The sequence below is a fragment of the Lolium rigidum genome, chromosome 2 (assembly GCF_022539505.1).
Source record: "Lolium rigidum isolate FL_2022 chromosome 2, APGP_CSIRO_Lrig_0.1, whole genome shotgun sequence".
In the NCBI taxonomy this organism is placed as follows: Eukaryota; Viridiplantae; Streptophyta; class Magnoliopsida; order Poales; family Poaceae; genus Lolium; species Lolium rigidum.
The window spans coordinates 255,822,015-255,843,757 of NC_061509.1; the positions used below are offsets into that span (position 1 = coordinate 255,822,015).

At 40.9% G+C, this 21,743-nt stretch overlaps 2 protein-coding genes across 2 annotated transcripts; one reads left to right on the forward strand and one right to left on the reverse strand.

Moving 5' to 3' along the window:
* Positions 1-11,817: 11,817 nt before the first annotated feature.
* Positions 11,818-13,932, reverse strand: LOC124688603 (20 kDa chaperonin, chloroplastic-like). Its single transcript, XM_047222261.1, has 5 exons — positions 13,721-13,932; positions 13,072-13,251; positions 12,651-12,806; positions 12,410-12,487; positions 11,818-12,239 (listed from the first exon to the last, which is right to left on the reverse strand). The coding sequence occupies exons 1-5, from the start codon at positions 13,871-13,873 to the stop codon at positions 12,066-12,068; spliced, it is 741 nt and encodes a 246-aa protein (XP_047078217.1). The 5' UTR covers positions 13,874-13,932; the 3' UTR covers positions 11,818-12,065.
* A 217-nt stretch (positions 13,933-14,149) lies between these two features.
* On the forward strand, positions 14,150-20,420 carry LOC124690799 (GPI ethanolamine phosphate transferase 2-like). Its single transcript, XM_047224136.1, has 17 exons — positions 14,150-14,280; positions 14,372-14,465; positions 14,763-14,807; positions 14,917-15,084; positions 15,163-15,247; positions 15,357-15,463; positions 15,937-16,017; positions 16,173-16,225; positions 16,302-16,401; positions 16,728-16,871; positions 17,095-17,191; positions 17,435-17,654; positions 17,738-17,834; positions 17,932-18,981; positions 19,071-19,163; positions 19,238-19,521; positions 20,000-20,420. The coding sequence occupies exons 1-17, from the start codon at positions 14,150-14,152 to the stop codon at positions 20,118-20,120; spliced, it is 2,970 nt and encodes a 989-aa protein (XP_047080092.1). The 3' UTR covers positions 20,121-20,420.
* The last annotated feature ends 1,323 nt before the right edge of the window (positions 20,421-21,743 follow it).

The following is a 21,743-nucleotide window of genomic DNA, read 5'->3' on the forward strand; positions in this document are numbered from 1 at the left end:
CGTGACGGCGTATTTACGGCGTCAGCCAAGACGCCGAGGGCCACCCTCGGCATAGGCCATCCCCCTGCTATGCCGACGGCCACCCTCGGCATATGATTATTTATTTATTTTTTTCTCTCTCATATTACTCTTATTATGTTTGTATTATTTATTTACTAGTCTGAATTATGTAAATATGGTTCTGTTTTTTAAGAATTTGTAGATGGCATATGTAGGTCCCACGAGTGAGCTTTTCGCAGACGGGTCAACCGGAGCCAATAGGTCCAACATCTACTATCGATGTACATATGTCCTAAAACAAAGGAAAAAGTCCATTGCTAACTCTAACTCTAACCCTAACCCTAGAGGTAGATCTGCGGGGTCCCCGCCCTAGGGTTTCCCAAGATACAGATCACCGGAGCATCGGAATCGCTGGAAAACTTGTATTTGTCCCTAACATATGTGTACAAGTGTGATGTAGGTTTGGTTAACCTTGCATGTAACCGGCGTTGATGATTTTCGCATACATGGGCTAGCAGTTGGTAAAATCCAGGATCTGTATGTGCAAACTCCTGCCACGGCTCAAACGGAGCCTATTTTATGGTAAACAATGCCCAACCTATGGTTTCCATGTGCATATGTCCTAAACAAACCAAAGCAAATAAAAAAGACCATTGGTAAATCCTCGCACGGAGAAAGCTATAGGGGTAGATCTGTAGGGTCCCCGCCATAGGGTTTCCCACGATACATACCACCGGAGCGTCGGAATCGCTGGAAAACTTGCATATGTCCCTAACATATGTGTACAAGTGTGATGTAAGGTTTGGCTAACCTTGCATGTACCCGGCGTTGATAATTTTCGATACATGGGCTAGCACTTGGTAAAATCCAGGATCTGTATGTGGAAACTCCTGCTACGGATCAAACGGAGCCTATTTTATGGTAAAGTATGCCCAACCTATGGTTTCCATGTACATATGTCCTAAACAAACCAAAGAAAATAAAAAACTTCATTGGTAAACCCTCGCACGGAGAAAGCTATAGGAGTAGATATGCAGGGTCCTCGCCCTAGGGTCATGGCCGGCGGCCAATTCAGGACGGTGCCGACGATCCTAAGCTCGCGTGGACGAGTGAGTAGTTCAGTTCGAACCAGCACACAGAGGCGAAACGGATGGTGACGGCGCCGCTTGAAAACGGTTACTGGAACCCTACTGATGACCATGAAACGCGGCGCTCTCCGGCGAGCGATGGCGATAGCGAGCTATAGCGCGAGCTGGGATGCAAAAGGAAGCTCTAGAGAAGCAGATACTCACCTGGATGCTCCCTGGACTGTCGCCGTGGTGGATTGAGGATGGCGGCGATGATACGGTCGCCGTTTTCCTCTCAGAACCATGGAAGGGAATCTTCGATTTCTCCTTTCTCCGGGCTCCCCTTGATGAGTGACTTCTCCAGGAAGATCAGCACGATGAAGCGCTTCTCCGGAGCTACTCCGTTGGCTCCGGGGTGGTCGGAAATGGGGGAACGAAGCAGAGGCCGGCGAGCTAGGGTTTCCAAATTATCAGGAATCAAGAGGGGAAATGGCGTTCTAGGGTTCCTCTATAGCGGCGTCAAGGTTTCATAGACGATCAACGGCGGCGGCGGGCATCTTGGCGTAGAGGACGATGGTCGTGGCGACACACGCATGTGCTTGCTCGATCGGGAGGTGGAAGACGATCCTCCCGTCGTTTTTTTTTGTTGTGAAACGGTATGCTGGGTTGGGCCGTGATGTGGGCTAAGGTACTGGGTTGCTGTTGGGCTACTCCTGGGCTGGGGTGGCCTGCTTCGGCTGCCAAGGTGAGTCTTCTCTCTTCTCTCTTTCTATTTTCTTTTCCTGTTTTATTTTTCCATTTTGAATTTATGTTTTTTCAATTCACTTTTGTGTGCAGGTTCCTGACTATTTGAATTCCACCAAGATTTACGAAAAGGATCCCCACACCTCTTTATTATTTAGAATAAATATTTAACATTAGATTATATTGGGCTTCTTATGAGCCTTAACCAAATCTTAAAATAGGTTTAATAATATTAATTGGTTTCTAATTAACAAATTTTAGTCTTAAAATTATTTGGTTCATGTTTGAACAATAACCTAGTGATAGCTAAGATTTTATTTGGTAGCTCATTGCAATAATTTACCAGGCAAAGGTTTATTGCTGGAATTTAAGAATGACATAATTTCATGTGCCTAATTATTTCTAAGGGTTGAAATATACTTTAGGTTTTATTCCAAAGTTATTACTATGGATTCCTTAACACATTGATTTGAAGTTCCTAGATACCTCATGTGATTCTTATAAGTCATGCATTTACTAAAATGGATACTTTATTTATATGGTACATAGCAAATTTGACCACTAAGATGGAAAAGGTAGGGTTTCCTATTAGTTTTACACTAATCACTTAACTGGCATTTAATCTTGAGGTATATATGGCTTGGGTTTATATTTGTGATCCATGATACACAAGTTAGGGAATAATATTTTATGTAGGGTGGATCTCATGTTAAATGGTCTAGTGTTTTGCATAAGTTTCACTAATTGACACACAAGTGGGCATGAGGTGTGGTAGGGTTCTACTTAGTATCACAAGTGATGCATAGATTGGAACTCAAATGTGGTCTAGGGTTTTAGTTGTGATCACCCAAGTGATGCACAAACTAGGATTGGGATATGGGCATAAACTATGGTTATGTTTTATTGGCTAGGATTACTCTTCATCACCTTGATAGGATTCGTGTATTAAGTCAATGTTAGGGTTGTTCCAAGTATTTGGATAAGCAGGGTTTAGGTGAATGCCATTACTTCTCCACTCAATATATGAGGATTGGTCTAGGGTTTATTACTAATGATATACCTATCATTTCATGTGATGGATGGTATCTGATTATCACATAAGTTTATCTTATCATCTAAATCTACAAGGTCTGATTATGCATTGAACATGAACAACTTATTCCTCACTAATCTCTCTTTATCATTCTTCTTATCACACTCATCTTGATTCTTAGGGTATATGATCATTACCCAATTTGTAATGACCAAAGTATTGGCCTCCTAATGGTTCATTAGTGAATCAGGGTTCTCCTCTCCATAATCAAGTAGTGTTCAATATACTTGAATATACACTTCTAGCTTGAGCTCTCTTAGATATGTAGGATTTCTCTAGGGTTTATGATCATTACCAAGGTGTGAAGATCATAACAATGGTCTCCTAACTAATCACTAGTGAAGTAGATTCTCATTTACCATCAAGTGTTGGCTAGGTTAAATAGTATTAAGTTCTTAGCTTGTATTCTTATAGCCATAATTGGTATCAATGACTTACCTCACTTGGATAGGGTTTAAATGATAACCTAATGTTCTACTCAATGGATGGTGTAAACACATATATATATATAGATGATCCTCTCCTTTCTCTGAGGCTTAGTAGAAATGAGTTTGGAGAAACATGGTTGGAGTAATCAAGGTTTGATAAAGAACTAATGTGAATGTACTTGACATGAATTCAAGTACTGTTCACACCGTAGGGGTTTCCCCTACGGTAGAGGTGTCAAAAAAAAATTCAAGTATTGTAGTTGAAAATATATACCATGGAAATCATGGTAGGAATATTTATTTAGTAGAAGACATGGAAAAGATAAGTAAAGAATAGTTTCTTGATCAATTCTGTTCTTTGATTTATAGTTGAATAAATATTCATGTGTTGTCGTAAGGAATGTCATGTTGGGAATCTTTTATAAGATCTTGTAATTGACCCTTACTTAAGGTGTTGTTATTGTAAAACTAATCCCATTTGATCTAACCCATAGATCAAATCATGTCTACCCAAAACAAGGTTTTAACAAAGATCATAGTGAAATTTATAGCGCTTGACTTGATGATCTACTTCAATTCCAGCAAGTCAAGTGAAACTCCAGTTACTGTGTCAAGTTTTACTTGAAACCGCGAAAATTCCCGGATTTTCTATGCATGAATGAAATGCACACTTTGATATTCTCTCATTTTGTAGCCTCTAAACCTGGATATTACAGCATCTCTGCCACATTCCAAAGTGTGAGTATTATATTGCCAACATCATGCCCGCACTTATAGTCAAGAGTATTAAGGTAACAACCAATAAAAAGTAAGCTGCTTTTCAAAGCAATCGCGTTGACCAAGATCGACTTTAAAATGAATGGCATGCTTCTGCTCACCAATTGATAATACTCCTACCATATTTATTAAGATTGTGGAAAATCGTGAAGTAAACTCTGGTAGTCCAAGATTCAGACTCCCTCTGTTTATTTGACCAGTGGCAAGTAATGTCCAGCTGCACTTCATCATATTAAGGGATTACAATAAACATACTTAAAAGCCAAATAATTGTGTTCGGGAAGTGTGTCTTGCTTTTACCTGGAGCATTCACATGACAACCTCCATTAGCGCCGAAGACCTCAAGTGTATGTGACATGGCCGGTTGAAAATAACACACACTGTGGAGTGAAGGCTTCTTTCGAATTCTTCCACCCTGTTTAGATCATGTCATCCTCGTGACAATAGAGAAATGATTTTCTGAGTTGCTCAGCAACAATGGAATCCTTCCTGGTGGGTTGGTACTCCTTAAAGAGAAATAGTTCATGTATGTACATATGGAAAAAAGAGTTCAAGTAGGTAAAGTACCAAATAGCTGCCCATCACTAACACTACCAACGCCATGTGAACAAAGTCAATGTAAGTTCACTTGGAATAATATTTAGGACATAGAGCCATTCATATGTTCCTTACAAAAAGGACATTGCAAAATGGTTCATGATAAATATAAATTGTAAGCACCAATATTGTTTTCTACGGAAAGTCATGGAAAAGCTAACCTTGATGATATACCAAATTTGTGTTTGCGTCAAATCCAGTCCCATTTCCAACATCAACAACCATATCACCTTAAGGCTAACTGGCTTAATAATTTCTCGAGCCTCATTTCCTTTGATTTCCGTCAAAAGATCATATATATACCTGGTGATATTGGTAATGCAAAGCGAAATACCCAGAGTATATTGCCCAATCTTATTCTTGTTCTCAGGTTTAAGGCTGATCATGGGCTAAGATATAGAGATATGTATAGCATCATAGGAGCGACACAAGAATTGACAGAAGTAGATTTTTTTGTTGTTGTGGTAACATAAACAATTTTGACAAGCACTCATGGATTTTCCCCTGCCCAACCTTCATTACAACCTACATCGCTTTAACTCATTTTGTTAGGATTTTAGTTCTGATGATAGCACAAGTTGTTCTCTGGGATTCCTCAAGTGTTACATCATGTAGTACTACATTGTATGGTATACACATATATGATCTTAAATTCCTAATCTCAAATTACTACTTGTAGCATGCACAATACCAGCAACGTACGGCATAATCCGCCCCCAAATCAGAGTAGTCTACCGAGCGAGCGTGCTCAAATAGAGAGAACCAATCGAATTAGAGGAGGAGGGAGGATGAGCTCGAACATACCCTGCCGCCCTGGCACGAGGACCTGGTCGAAGAAGGCGGAGGTGCCGGAGCGTGAGGAGCCGTAGTCATCTTCACGGATCCTGAACTGGATGGTGCAAAGGAATTTCATTCTTTTCTCAGTATTCCTTGCTGTAACTGAATCACCAATAGTCACGGAAGCCTCCCACACGGTTACCTCCTCCAGCGCCTTTATGGCGGTGGCATCGCCCCAATGTTTCATCTTCCTCACCACCCGATCTAGTTTCATGCGAGTGTTGTTACTGGGTTGTGGGCCTATGGTAGCAGCCACGAAAGCCTCCCACACGACCATCTCCTCATGCGCCTCCATGGAGGAAGAGTCGTCCAGCCGCTTCCAACTGTAAATAGGCATGACACAAAACTAAAAAAATGGGAGAGGCAAGTTCCATTCTAGCATAACAGCTTTGCTGAGTCAGGTAGCCCGTGGAAGGCATACTCATTTACTGATGTGCAAATACTTTCGGAAATCCATCATAGTAGAAAGAAGAATGATAAGGAGCCGCCACAATTATCATATGATGCACCGTCCTGCGATTTCATTCGTAGTAACTGATGGCTGAGATGACACTGCAAATAATTACACTACATTATGAAGTGAAGAATGCAGTCATAAGATGATTGATATGCATGAAAAAGGTTTCTAGTGATCTATAAAAGAATAATGTTTACCTTGACCAATGTTCTCGCAAAGTTCAGTACACATGCAACAAGTTTGGAAGCAGCTCTCATCCTAGCGATACCTTCGGCAGTGTGTGTGTTTGGCGTACAAGAGGTAGTTCTTGCGGTATGTTTGCACCCACGTAGAAAGGTCTTGGAATATGTTCTGGTACATCAAGTTGCGGCTAGACCTTTCCACACCTCAAAGGTGGTCTCTTCTTTACCTTCACTGAACTTTGCTCTTAGGAGTGTGGGCAAAATCACTAAATAATAAACATAAAGCGTTGTACTGACTTAGAACTCTGACTCAACACTTCAAATAAAATCTTAAGATGTCACACATTAATACAGTTCCTTACATCAGCATACAACATTGACAAGTTATCAATGACAAAGCCAACCATCAATAACAACAAAATGAACATTCTTCTTCCTTTCGTCCTCGGTAAGGCTAGGAATTGATTGTTTTTTAAAACAGTTATTTGCGCAATTCTGCTTAATGCCATTCTTGATTTTGTGGCTTACATTCATTTCACTTTGATTTAGTACTTTGGCCCACTTAAGACTAGTTCAGCAAGAAACGCCATGCAGTATTATTGAGTTTTGAGCATCATTGCATCAACCAATGTCGTGCAGAACTCAGCTATAAACTCTTGAAGCAACGCGCTCTCTGGCCGTGCAGCGTCTACGGGACGCATTCGCGATGCAAATTTGGGCCACGTTGCATTCTCACGGACATACCGATAGGTTTGCGTTGGACCGTTGGGCAGGAGGTCAGACCCATTTTTCATCCGTGCTTACATCCATGGCCACCTACTGTTACTCTACGCTGATAGTCGCCGTCGTGTACGATCGTGAGCAAGGATGGAAAAGATGTCACATGGGTTGTATCAATCTGATCCTTGATCCCCGCGCCCACAGCTATACTGATCTATAGTAGTTAGCTTATAATTTTTGACACCGATGTAGTAGCAAGTTTGTTACACGTCAGAATCAAGGTGAGCTAAAAAGTCGGAGACGATCTATATTGGTTAGCTTATATTTCTTGACACCGATGTAGTAGCTAGTTTGTTACACGCCAGAATCAAGATGAGATAAAAAAATAGGAGGCATCACGATGGCGTTGTGCACCACGGTTAATCGGATGAGATTGTTGTGCGGTGGCATTTGAGATGTAAATATTGCGAAGTGTGACATCACGGAAAGTGTGACATTGCATGTTTCACCTTAATAGTAAAGATTGTGCCTAGTGATATATGCTAGATCGCACACAGTAAGCAATGCAATCAAAAGACCGATCTTATGAAGACTGGACAATACATTTATACTTCGATAATATGTAAAAATATTGTTATGTTTGAAATCATTTTGAGACTACACTTTTGATTTATGATATTTTGGCTATATCCGTGTTTTGCTAGGTTTGTGCTACTAGGTACTAGGCGTGGCCAGTGGTGGCTGAAGGTGACAACCAGTAAGCATGTTGTAGGGCCGGAGAAAAGTTGGTAGGCTAGACAAAAACAAATTAATCTCAGTTAGAGTAGACATAGATAGACGGTTATATTATTGGTTCCTTTTTGCTCCCTGATCGCCATGTTCTTTATCTCAAAAGCCAAAGAGAGCCAGCATATTGATATTTCCCCCTGGTACCGTGTTAGCAGCGACGTCCACTGCAGCGAGAGTCAGTGCAAGCCCGCCGATCTGGCCAATGTACCCCAGCGATGTGCTCCTCACAGCGGTGAGATCGAGTCAAACCCGGAAGAGGTGATTTTAACTCGTGCTTGCAACTTGGCCACGTGTCCGTAATTCTATTATATCTCTTCCCTTGCAAAATATAATACGTACTTTCTCCTATTCATAATAAGTGACTGAATTTTAGCTTATTTTTAGTTTAAATTTGAATTAAGATCCTGACACTTCTACCGGAGGGAGTATAATTTAGATTGCTCCTTCTGTTTAATATGTAAATACTTACAAAAACTCAATAGAATGTTTGTTAGACCAATTAAATAAGATACCATTATTTTAATTAATTTGACCTATAGGAAAACAGTTTTCACACCGTCGAGGTCACATGTTGGTTTTGTGCACATGACCTTTTTTTTTAATCTGGTGGGAGTGGGACTTCACTAAGATCACGTCAAGCGGTAAAGTGGCTTTAACGAGAAGATGAATATAGTAGTAACTCGATCGACTAGCTACAAGACGAGTAAAGTAGCTAGAGTAAAAAAACAAAATAATTAAAGTAGAGTAAGCCATAAAGATCGACATCTCAAAAACATTTCCATCTATCTATAAACTCTAGTAAAATTGTACATATCAACCAGGTAAAGTCAGAATGTGCAATACGGCTTTGAGCTGATGACTCTAGTAATTCAATGGACGACAATATATGTATTCTAATCATATATAGATGTTTGTCACAACACATAAATTTTGTCTACTAGATGATACTCCAGTAAAATAAAGTCAAATGTTAGAACGATTCACCTATAATCGTACTGTCTAGCGAATTTGTGATACATAACTTGGACCACAACAATAGAATGAGCAACCCAAAGTACCATATCCGTCTCTAGCGGGACTTCACCAAGACTGTTAAGCAAGGTAAAGTGCTTTAATTGTGACGATAATTCGAGTAACTCGATTGACCATGACAAATAAAGTATCTAGAGTGAACAACCCAAAGATCGTGTCTTTTTTGAAGTGCACGCACATGCATTTTATCTACTATTGGACTTTATTGAAATCGTAACAAGCACGTAAAGTTGAGACATACATACATGATTGCAGGCTGGTGGACTATGGCAACTCAATCAACATATTCAAATTCACTTGAACAAAACAAACTTTTATAGACGTTTCTTGAGACATGTGGATTGTATAACTCGATTGGACTCCAACAAAAACGGTTAAAGTGATTCTAACATGCAAGCGTATAGTGCACTATCAGTGTGAGGTTGTTGTATGGTAACTCGGTCCGTGTTACCAGAGATGAGTTAGTTAGAGAGTTGAGTCAAACACGTAGAGTTGAAATGTGCGGATGCGGTTGTGAGGTTATTACTATCGTAACTTGGTGGATGACAAGAAATGCATTGTAATCGGTTGCTCGACGCAAACTTATATAGATGTTTGTCACGACACACAAATTTTGTCTACTCAATGAGACTCGGTAAAATAGAGTCAAAATGTTAGAATGATTCCACATGCATGTACTCGTGCTATCCTGTAAATTAGTGATACATAACTAGGTCCACGGCGACAGAATGAACAATTCCATATCGTCTCAAGCTAGTGGGACTTTACTAAGACTATTAGCAAGATAAGTGTTTTAATTGATATGATAATTCTAGTAATTCGATCGACCATGATAAGTAAAGTATCTAAAGTGAACAACCCAAAGATCATGATCTTTTCTGAAGTGCATGCACATGCATTTTATCTATTTGTGAACTTTATTAAAATCATAACAAACACGTAAAGTTGAGACATACATACACGATTCTGAGCTGGTGATTAGCGTAACTTGATCAAAATACTCTAATTGATTGAACAACGCAAAATTTTATAGCTGCTTCCTGAGATATGTGGATTTTATCTAGTCGATTGGTATCTAATAAGATAGAGTCAAACGGTTGAAGTGATTCTAACTTGTAAGTGTATAGTGTACTATCACCACGAGGTTGTGATAAGGTAACTTAGTCCATCTTAACACACACGAGTTAGTTAGACAGCTATAGTAAAATATACGTATTTGTATCATTTGTTTTTCACGATTTCTTCTTTATTGCCAAAAATCTATGTAGTAAATTGACTACATAGCTTTGAATGTGGCCAGTCCTTGCTTTACATGTAAGCCATGCGTAAAAACGTTTTTTCTAGAAAATTCTGCTACCACCGATCGATAAAATGCATTAAGAAAGCAAACTCATAATTATATACCCCCTCCGTTTCATAATTCATATATTTGGTTTAGTTAAAAAATTAAATTAAAACTATAACAAAAATCATGGAACGGAAGGACCATCTGATTGGATAGACTTTATTCAGTATCGAGGAAATAGCAGATCACACAACTTGTTGGTGCTTTTTTTGCAAAGAACCACAACAATGGTTTGTTGTTGCAAGGAACACCACATTTTGTTTTAATTTTTTGCACAGAACACATAAAAGTAATTAAGCAGCTTGATGGTCAATCCGTTAGTTAGGCTTACTGTTACGCGGGCAATTCCTCTCGGTCTACCGCATCGTCAGTTTGGACCGGCCCAAATGCCATTTTTTTTGTTTCGTTTTAGATTTTCATTTTTATGTTTATTTTTTAATTTTCAAAATCAGAATATTTTTAAAAATTAAATATTCTTAAAATCCAACCATTTTTGTGATTCCGCGGGACCATGAGGGTCATGTCGCCGGAACCCACGCGTCTCTGCTGCTGCCGGCGCCGGTTCACGGATTGTGATTCCCCCGCTGCTGTCGCGTCTTTGATTTGGGGGCGGTGTCGTGTACTCCTTCACCTTGCGCTTCGGCGCAGTTTAAACTTCTGTGTCAATGCAATTGGACTTACTAAGTGGCGGAATCATAATCTGCGAACCGGCGCGGCAGCAGCAGAGACGCGCACGCGAGTTCCGGCGGTACGACCCTCCTCGCTCCGAAGCCGGAGGTGAAGGAGGAGGAGGATGAGGAGGAGGACGAGGAGGCCGTGAAGGTAGCGGAGTACCTTGGACAACAACGCCTCATCGACAGTAGCAATGACCCGATGACTGCTCGAGGTACTTTGTCACCATCTAATGAGAAAGGGTGGCATAAGCCTTGGGATGGAGGTAGTATGTGTTGATAATATGCATGTGTAGTTCATAGTGTTTTATAAAATAGTTGACTATTACAAAAAAAAATTTAAAAAAATTGGTTGGCTTCTAAAAGTATGCAATTTTTAAAAATATTCTAATTTTGAAAATTAGAATAAATAAACATAAAAATAAAAATTGGAAACGGAACAAAAAATGGTAGTTGGGTCGGTCCAAACTGACGATGCGGCAGACCGAGACGAATTGCCCGCGTAACAGTAAGCCTGACTAATGAATTGGCCATCAAGCTGCTTAATTACTTTTATGTGTTCTGTGCAAATAATTAAAGCAAAATATGGTGTTCCTTGCAACAACAAACTATTGTTGTGGTTGTTTGCAAAAAAAACACCAACAAGTGGTGTGATCTGCTATTTCCTCTTCAGTATCAGCATATATTACTACGGTAGTGAGCGGCTGATTACACGAGAGGAAAAGATACACGATTTGCTGCGATGTGATGACGACCCTGCCTGCATGCACTTACGTACGTGTGTGGTGACGACCCCTCCTTGCCTTGTGTTGCCCCGACTGACCCGGGTCTCTTCATTTTCTGCGGAGAACACACAAGTGTATACACTCTTCTGAGGGAATGTATGCAGAAAAATTGAGAGAAAACACCAGGTAAAAACCATTACAAACTTTTATTTTTCTACCGACTTCTCAGTCAGTTTTATGATTCTTGTAGGTTACTATCAGATGACCTCAAATGCACTGATCACGCTCTGGGTATTTTGTGACAAATTAGACGAATTGTGGTTTTGCTAAAATAAAACACTAAACTATTGTGATTGTGTGCAGTTCAATTTGAATTATAATCTCGGTGCACAGTAGGACCAAAAACCGGATCATCAACTAACAGTATCATGCCAACAACACAACCTTGACAGGGCCAAGAGATAGAACGCAAGAGTACTTGAAGCCAGACACCAAAGGGTACCTCCTCATTTCTCTTCATGCGATGCATTCAGTTTTCCCTGGAACAATTTATGATCAAAATGCTGCGGCTTGCACCCGCACATGCCTGGCGAAATCTAGCTCAGGAGAGGACAGCCATCAGATCGGATACCCTCAACACGATATAGTTTGTGCCGTCAGCACCCTTGAACTCGGCGCCGGCGTACTTCGAGTACAGAACGGAGCTGCCTTCAGAGACCGGCAGCGGGATCCTCTTGCCTTCCTCGTCCAGATGGCCTGGGCCGACGGCGACAACCTGCACCAACCAATTTGTTATATCATTAGCAAGTAACTTTGAATAGTAATATATGCAAAGGTATAGTTCTGACATGATGGTCCAACCGTGCATCTCAGAAGTCAGAAACATAGGCATCATATAGATAACAAGACTGTCGAAGAGAACTAGTAACGGAGTGGATGACTGACCGTTCCAATAGATGGCTTCTCCTTAACACTATCGGTAAGCAGCAGACCACCAGCAGTTTTATCTTCAGCTACAGCTACCTGTTATACGAGAAAGAGGCAGAAATTATTGTAACATGATTGAATGGTGAACTATGCAGCAACCTGAAATAGGATCTTTCATGCCCACTTAATAGACAACAGTAGACTATCCAAGCCACACAAACCAAATGTACATAAATAAATATATATATGAGATCACTACCTTGATAAGAACACGGTCACTAAGAGGCTTCATGTCTTTCGCATCATCTGTCTCCAGAATACCAATGATATCGTCCTCTCTTAGAATCAGATGGTTGGCATCATTCAACTCCACCTCTGTTCCAGCATACCTTGAATATACAACCTGAGCACCAACCTACATAAGTAGCAGATAATACATGTTACAGGTGCCATTTTCTTGCCAACCATTAGTAAGAAATTGTCGGTATTAACAAACATCGCAAGAAAACATATAAACAATTGAACAGTATACAAAACTGGGATAACGTGCGTAAAATCCCAGAATCCAAAGAGATAAAATTCTAGCTTGTTTTTTACTGAGTTTGTTATAGACAAAATACTAGTCATATAAGAAAGGAACAAGCAGGCTGCAAGTCACAATTTTCTACCAAGAACTATACCTTGATGCCGACTTCCACTTTGTTATCCCCAAAGATTCTTCCCTCTCCAATAGCAACTACCTCACCGCTCTGAGGTTTAGACTGAGCAGCTGAAGGGAGCAATATTCCACCAGTTGTCTTGTGCTCAGCGGTCTTAGTCTTGAGAAGTACTCTGTCGGCCAAGGGCTTGACCGTCGTGTACTGCAATGGAATAACAGAAGATAATTTCAGATCCGCAAGAATACTGACATGGAATTAGAACTAGACGCTCAACCAAAATGCTAAGCAGAAAACCAACATAGCTGCTTGCTGGACTCTTTTCTTTTAAACATATGGTCCGTTTCATGTCATAATCAATTGTTCATAGCAGCTTCCCGCCCCTTAATTCCAGTAGAATTTGAATCGTATAAACATTATGTGCAAGCTTAGAGAAACCATTATTGACACACCGCAGCCTAAGACCTTCAATTTTTCTAATCACTACTACGGAGTATAAGCTAACCTCTAGTCTAGAAAAAAACAGGGTGCCACCTATATCAGCAATCTCATTATTCGACTTGACCCCTCTTCTACATATTCCAGAACGATATTCATGCAACGGAACGGGCGAGAACCACTCCTCGTGGAAAATAATCAGCAAAACCATGGTGCATTGCACGGGGGAACGCACCTTGGGGGCGACGACGGTGGCGGCCCTGACGACGAGCCCGCCGACCGCCCTCCGCGCCGGGCGGACCCCGACAGCAGCCGACGTGGGTGCGCGGAGGCCCTGGACTGGGGCAGCCGCACCGACCGCGGAGCCGCAGAGCTGCACCGACGCCATTGCTCGAGGATGGAAGAAATCCGAGCTGCAGGAGAAGAGGATAAACCCTAGAAGCAGAGCAGTGGGAAGCGGCGACGACGACGCAGAGCATGAGCCACCAACCGCTTTATCTTCTCGAATTGTCAAAAAAAACTTAATGGGCTGAGCTAGGCCCATTTCACTTTAGGCCCAGAGTTCCAGGTGTTATCAAGCCCATGAGACTTTGGCCCAGTTTGTACGTCCGTCTTCCTCTTTGGCTCCGGGCAGCAGAGGAGCAGCGGCGATCGCCACCGCGCCATGGGCGCCGCCTCCCCTTCCGGCGCCGCACTGGCGGGATGGACCGTGGCGGCGGTGCTTCTGCAGGTCGCCGGCCTCTCGCTCTTCCTCTACGGCTTCTTCCCCGTCAAGCCCACGCTCCCCGGCTTCAGGTTCGCGCCTCCGCCTCTGCTCTGCTTTTCTCTGAGGCAACAGGTCGTATTAGCTTCGGCTGACGCGTGTCTGGTGTGGGGTGGTACGCAGTGGCGCGGAGAGCTACCGGGCGCCGTCGTGTGCTCCTGTTGGTGGCAGGGAGGAACCGGCGCTTCCTCCGGATCAGCTCAGATCCTTGTACAGGGTAGGGCATTGCTCCCATTCCAATTGCTCGCTGTAGACTTCAGATTCGCCTCGTGCTGTCCCAGAATGTTTTAATGTTCCTACATCCAAATCCTAAATTACCACTGTATTTCTGTTCTAGAATATTATAGTGGGGTTAAGGTTTTAAAGGACTGTAAAAAATTGATTAAGCTTCTTACATTTTGTGCTGATGTGGAGCTTTCCCTGTTACGGAAGCTTCTTATGTAGTGCTCAGCTTTAGTTCACGTTGTATATTTACGATTGTAATGCTTGTGCTTTTGTGTATGATTCATACCAGGAACTTTCTGAGGTCCCCCGTGTGTACGATCGCTTGGTGTTGATGGTACGTACATCCTAAATTGATCTGGACATTGCTGGCAGCATAATCCCTCTATGACTATTTTTCTTACCTTTTAATGTTTGGCATTTTGAGTTTATCAATGTCAATTTAGGTAATAGACGGGCTACCTGCTGAATTTGTACTGGGAAGAGCTGGGAAACCTCCGAGCAAAGAAATGATGGAGGCAATGCCATACACACAATCTCTGTTAGCTGGTTGCAGAGCAGTTGGTTATCATGCAAAGGCTGCACCTCCAACCGTTACAATGCCCCGACTAAAAGTAGGCCTTACTTTACCAAAAGATATCTATTTGTGGAAATTTCCAGTGTTGAGCAATCCTAAGTGTACTTTCTTTCAGTCTATGGTATCAGGGGCAATTGGAGGTTTTCTAGATGTGGCACTTAACTTCAATACCCAAGCCTTTTTGGATGACAATCTTCTTGGTCAGAACCTCTTGCTACCTCCCTATCCCTCTATCTTGCTATTCCTACTTTGTATGCCAAATTAGCAACACAGAACAGCTTATAAGTCATAATTTTACATTTATCACAGACCAGCTTCATAGCATTGGTTATAAGTTAGTGATGTTGGGAGATGAGACATGGATGAAATTGTTCCCAACACTATTCTACAGACAAGATGGAGTGAGCAGTTTCTATGTAAGTCTTGTCTCATGCATCACATGCTTTTCTTGCAATGAGCTATGATTGAACATTAATTGTCGGAAGACAAGAACACAATTTACAGGTTTAAACACTGATTAATTTGGATTTTCGTTTCACTATCATCTGATGCACTAATCTTAACAGTTAGTTTATAACAAAGCATATGTCCATCCCTCTCTTTTTTCCAGGAATTTTTGCAAATAAATAATGAAATCACTTAGATGTTTGAAGTTTCTAGATACTTGGCATCTCCTAGCCATCTTTCGAGCTACTTTTCCCTGGTGACCATATGACACTCATTAAGGAGAGTATTAGTTAATTGGCTGCGCTTACAGATATTTGCATATTAGGCACATGAGCTTATGGATTGTTGCTTACTTTGTGCTAATAACAGTGCTTTCTTTGTTCTTCTCAGCCTGGTCTATCATGAGTAAAAAATTGTTTACAGATTTGTAACTATATTGCAGGTGAAAGATACGGTCGAGGTTGATTTCAATGTTTCTCGTCATCTGGATTCTGAGCTTGCTGCGAAAGATTGGGATGCACTGGTACAATTCTACTCATTCCTGGATGCATTTTCACTTGTTTTTTCAGTAGTGCCAGAAAATGCACCTTATCTCTCGATCCAAACTGTGTGTTTTTTGATAAGGTAACCTATGATCTCAGGTGAACACTGACAAATTCCTTTCATTGACAATTTCAGGTTCTGCACTATTTAGGTTTAGATCATGTTGGCCATATAGGAGGCCGTCGGAGGTAATACCATATCATCTTCACCTTTTCTGGGTGATTTTAGCAATGTCTAATTTTAGTTGAAGTTTCAAAATGACAGTGTTTTGATGACTCCAAAGCTGAAGGAGATGGATGATGTGATTAGAAGGGTCCATGCTGCAGTTACGAGCCTTCACGACAATTCGGACAGAACACTTTTGGTATGTTATCTTTTTTATTTCTTCAAATTTTGTTTTTCTTCTAGTAGTGTAGATTTAATGTTACAAAGAAGTCCAACATCTGCAGTTTGCCTCGAGAGATCATTAGCAATAGTTTAATTTGTATTGATAATTCAGATGCATGTTTAACAAATTCTACTCCGATCCATTTCTAGCTTATGTGGTTTAAAGATTTCCACAACTGCAGGTGTTTCATCAAAATTTCATTCACTATCTTCCAAGTTGCATTAAAGATGCTTTGGATGTACATGATTTTTTTTTTACAATTGCAGTTCTTCCAGTGATTTTGCTTTGACCCTACATTTCAGGTTGTGGTCAGTGATCATGGAATGACTGAAATTGGCAATCATGGAGGATCTTCTTATGAAGAAACTGACTCCCTTGCCCTTTTCATAGGACACAGTGTTGAGAACTCGTATTGTTCGCCTTATGACCAGAAAGAAACACTTCAAGTATGAATCTAGACTTCTCTCAGCCTTATCTCTGAATATTTTGAAGCTTGATTCCATTTTATAGTGTACTTTTGAGTTTGATAGAAATTGTTGCAGTATATGATTATTTTCACATTAAGCAGTCAGTTTTCTTTGTCGCTCACGCTGAAATCAGTGCAAATATTCAATGGATAGTATTTCAAGATACTAACACACAGCTATGATCTGTGAACTTTTTTGTCAGGTTGACCTTACTCCAACTCTAGCTCTTCTCTTTGGCATACCAATTCCGAAAAATAATATAGGTGTCTTGCTTCCGGAGCTTTTTAATTCTTTGTCAGGTGAATATAAATACCTTCAATGTCAAGTGTGTTGCACTTCCGTGCAAAACAAGTACTGTAGATAGTTTTATGCATGTGGACTTCATATTGATTTTATTAGGCTTAAGTTCTTGTTGGTTGTATAATTGCATGCCTTTTGCCGATTTTTATATCTCAATTAGATCAGAATATTGGATTGTTTAGAAATTCCTGATTAACATTATCACCTATCTGTTCTGAGATGGTGAATATATCTTATTTCAGATGAGCAAAAACTGCGGACCTTAGAACTGAACTCGTGGCAAATCTTAAGATTGCTACAGAAACAGAAACCTGCGTTCTGCTCTGAAAACTGTGTAAATTTAAAGGATGACTTTAGAGTTGATATGCTTCCTGAATCTATTGAGGAGAAGTTGTGCCATTTGCTTTCTAATGCTTTTGCTTCTCATCGGTCCTCACTTCTACAGCAAGATTCTGATTTCAGGTGAGCTTATATGGTCCTAATGTACATAAAAAGTTGTGGATATCATCAGCCATCAATGCTTATTAAAGAACTCGCTGTTTCAGGTCTGTTGAAGCATCTGGGCACTCTAGGACTGCTTTGAACGCCTACTCTGACTTCTTAAGATATGCGAGTGAGTGGTTGTCTCACAGAGCAACCGATGTAATTTTACTACCTTTCCAGTGCTAAGCTATTATACTGTACTGTTACGTGGTTTTCTTCTGAATGACTTATCTCCTTTTACTATTCGTATTTGCAGAAACCACTCTATGTACTTGTGTCTGCAATCTCCTTGATGATTATTTCATGTTTTTCTCTTGCCGGCATTATCTTTTGCGTATTTGAAAGAAAGTCGCAGAGTCAAGTTGAACGCAATTCTGAGTGTGATTTGGATAAACATTGGCATCTTGATGAGGTTTTCATTCTAATGGGGATTTTTCTGTATGTCGCCAGTCTTGGTTCAAGTTCTTTTGTTGAAGAAGAGCAGTATATATGGCATTTTCTTACGTCTACTCTCTATTTAATATTTCTCATCAAGACGGTTCAGTCAATGCTAAAAGAATCAAATTCAACATTAGTCCATAGAGCAGAAGCAGAGATCCTTAGCAGAAATAACTCTTCCTATCTTACCAGCTATAAACTAACCACGGGCCAGGTTGTTGGTTCCAAGTTATACGCTATCCTTATTGTTCTTGTTGCTGGGAGAATTCTAAGAGCATGGCATCAAGGTGGGATTAATTGGGTTCACTTTCCTGACATTTCGAAGATATTGACCCAATGTGACTCTTCTGTCGTAAAGTCTCTTCAAATTATCTCAGTTCTTGCGGTCGTAGTGTTGTATGCAGTTTCACTCAATTTATGGGGAACAAGGAGAATGCTTGTTATAGGGTTATGGTTGAGCCACCTTTCATGTGGACTTTTAGTTATGCTGCATATTTGGAAAAGTCAGGTCAACACTTCAGTACTGATGAACCATAGTACAACATCAATAGCTCAGATATTCTATGTCATCGCAAGCATTTCAATAACTTGCACTGTTCTTTTGTCGCCTTGGATATTTCCAATACATTCCAGAGAAGCAGAACCAACATCCTCCTCTGGCTTCAATCCCCAGAAAGCTATTCATTTGCATGGCATGAATCATTCGGTGTTCCTGACTGGAATAACATACACAATGTTCTGGTGCCTTCTTCAATTGCTTCTGCAGCAGCCCATAAATGCTATTCCTGTTTTGCTCATTCTGTTGCAACTTATCTCGAGTGTTATTCATTTTTCTCTGAACAAATCATTGCATAGGCAATGGGTGCAGGTTAGTTTGTTGGAGTATTTTCTTGTACTTTTGTTTTGCAGATCCATGTCATCATTGATGATGACTATTTTTATTGGCTAACTGTGTAGGTTGTTGCAATGCAATTCTTGGGGATGACCGGTCATTTTGGTCTCGGGAATACTAATAGTCTCGCCAGCATAGATGTTGCTGGAGCTTTCATTGTAAGTTGTACATATACTCTCTTTAGCGTCTCTACTTCCCCTTTCCTTCAGATTTGACTATTGAATTTTAACAGGGCATTTCAAGCTACTCGACCGTTCTTTCTGGGATTCTGATGTTTATCATTACATATGGATCACCTCTGTTGTTATACCTTGGGATGGTGGTTTATATGTCGGCGAAAGATAGCGATGATATCCGCACTCCATGGCAATTAAAATGGAGCAGCATTCTGGGAAAAATGATCGCGTTGCCCTGTTTACTTCCTTTGCTGATCAATTCTATTGCCTTGACTTCATACACTATTGTTTTGTTGCTCATGAGGAACCATTTGTTCGTCTGGAGCGTGTTTTCACCAAAGTAAGTGATCGATTAAAACTTTACAAGTCAGTGTCCAGTCACTTCTCCATTTTGGTGCATCACTATCACATGGGCCCCTTTAGAAATTATTTACTCGTATTTGATGCTTACCTTGTGTATGTGGGCTTCCGTGGGTTTCTAAGTCTAGAAACCAGAACAAGCGGCTGCAGCTATACTAGAAGTAGAACCCCAATGCTGTCCATAGAAGCTGGTACTAGAAGCACATCCCTGAAACTGCTGAACGAAACAAATGAGAACACCGAGGAAATGATGCTTTTAAGGATTGAATTCAAGTCTTCATTATGGAAACTGCTGAACAAGTAGACTGTTAGTTCTGACCAGAATGTTTCCACTGCTTACAATGGTTATTATGGATAGCTTTTTACTTAATCCAGTAAATACTGGAGTAGTTATTTTTTTCCCATGCTACATTTGTTCTTTGCCATTATTTGACCAGCTCCATTTTTTATGGTCACAGGTACCTTTATGTCTGCGCAGCAACAGTATGCACATACGCCGGAGTCTCCATCATAGCCACGACCGCAGCTTACACCTGTGCTGTATTTTCATTCAGGACGAGAAAGTACAGATCCATGTGATTATGTTAACAGATTGGTGTTCTGACTGAGTACCCATTTGCTAGAAAAGATTACTAGCACTGTCTTAGTCAAAGAACCCTCTCTGACGGCGTAGCCCATTTTAGGCCATACAACACCTGGGAAGGATGTAAACACATGTTCCGTGCCCCATCTCTCACTTTGTTGCACTAGAATTGTACTGTATGTATGTGAATCACCCCGTCTAATTTTGGAGCTACTCCCTCCGGCCGGATTAAATTGACGGAGGCTCAGGCATCAAGTACACACACGCTGGTACTGTTTCGCGTCGATTAATTTCGGCTGGAGGTAGTATATGCTATAAGTTCCAAGTTTCAACATCGTGTGTATCTGGGCTTGCTGGTTTGGTTTGCCATGGAACAGAACGATGTGCTATTGGCTTGCATTGGCACTGATAGCTAGCGCCAGCTAAGTAGAGGATTGGCCTAGTGAGTGAGAAGTTAATGGCAAGGATATCCTATATGGCTATTGGTAAAAAAGAATAGTGGTAAGGATATCGGAAAGTGTCTTTGGCTCCTGAGGTCTGGTGATCCTTTCATTTAAAAGAAATCAGAAGTTTTATTTGTAAGTTTCAAAAATATCTGAAAACAAATCTAGACATAGTCAATGATGTAACCTACAAGCATGCAAAATTTTAATGTGATATCCTTTATGTCATGGGCAACACAAGAACTATAAAAATCTGATAAATTTTTAGATTTGAAAATATACATACTCATATCCACATACTCCTATAAATATGTAGATGCCAGCGAGCTGTTGACGGCAATGCCATTTCGCCTCTCGGGCACTCATGTTCTCACCAGGCTCGCACACACAAGACCGAGACGATCTTCCCTTCAACTAGCTTTCCCTCTTTGCAGAGTTCCGAGCCCACTTCTCCATAGACCTAATAGCAAGCTGATTGCAGATTTGCAGTACAATTAGGTCGAACACGTTGCCTCCGGGGCGCAGCATACACTTGCCGGCCTTTGGTGTAGGAGTAAAAGCGTCAGATTTGTTAGCTGTACTTAATTGTGCTGTTTGAGCTTCCGCTTGAACCGTATCACTTCGAGGGAGCAGATCAAAATGGGTTACTGTCAAATCACCGAAACATAAATTGGACCAGGTCACACACAGAGGATGCATCTAGGGTGTCAATGTGGGATCCTTTCACTTATAGTGTATTAATATTCTGGTCCAGCAACATACAAAAAGAAGACCTAGAACGACCCGTGCGGGTGCACTAAGAGCTGAACAAAATGCAGCGGATCTCTATGGTGGAAGAGCACCTCCGGAAGTCCACAATGTGTTCAAATTCGCATGCCACGACTGAACTTCTGATGCCTCTCATCCCAATATTCTAATCCTAACAATCTTTGCTTGTGTGTATATTTTGTTAGCATGATCTTGATGGCTTATTGTCGTGGTATCGAAAGTTGTACTTTTGAAGGCTCTACAACGGATCCCTCTCCGTAGCATCACCCAACAATGTGTGAGCTCATGTGTGTCCTATTGGTTCTCATTTGTGTTCTATATATTGAACGCAGTGTATGATGTGCAAAATGTGAGATTAAGTAGGCATTTGTGCAATTGATGTGACCGTCCTTATTAGGTTTAGGTTGG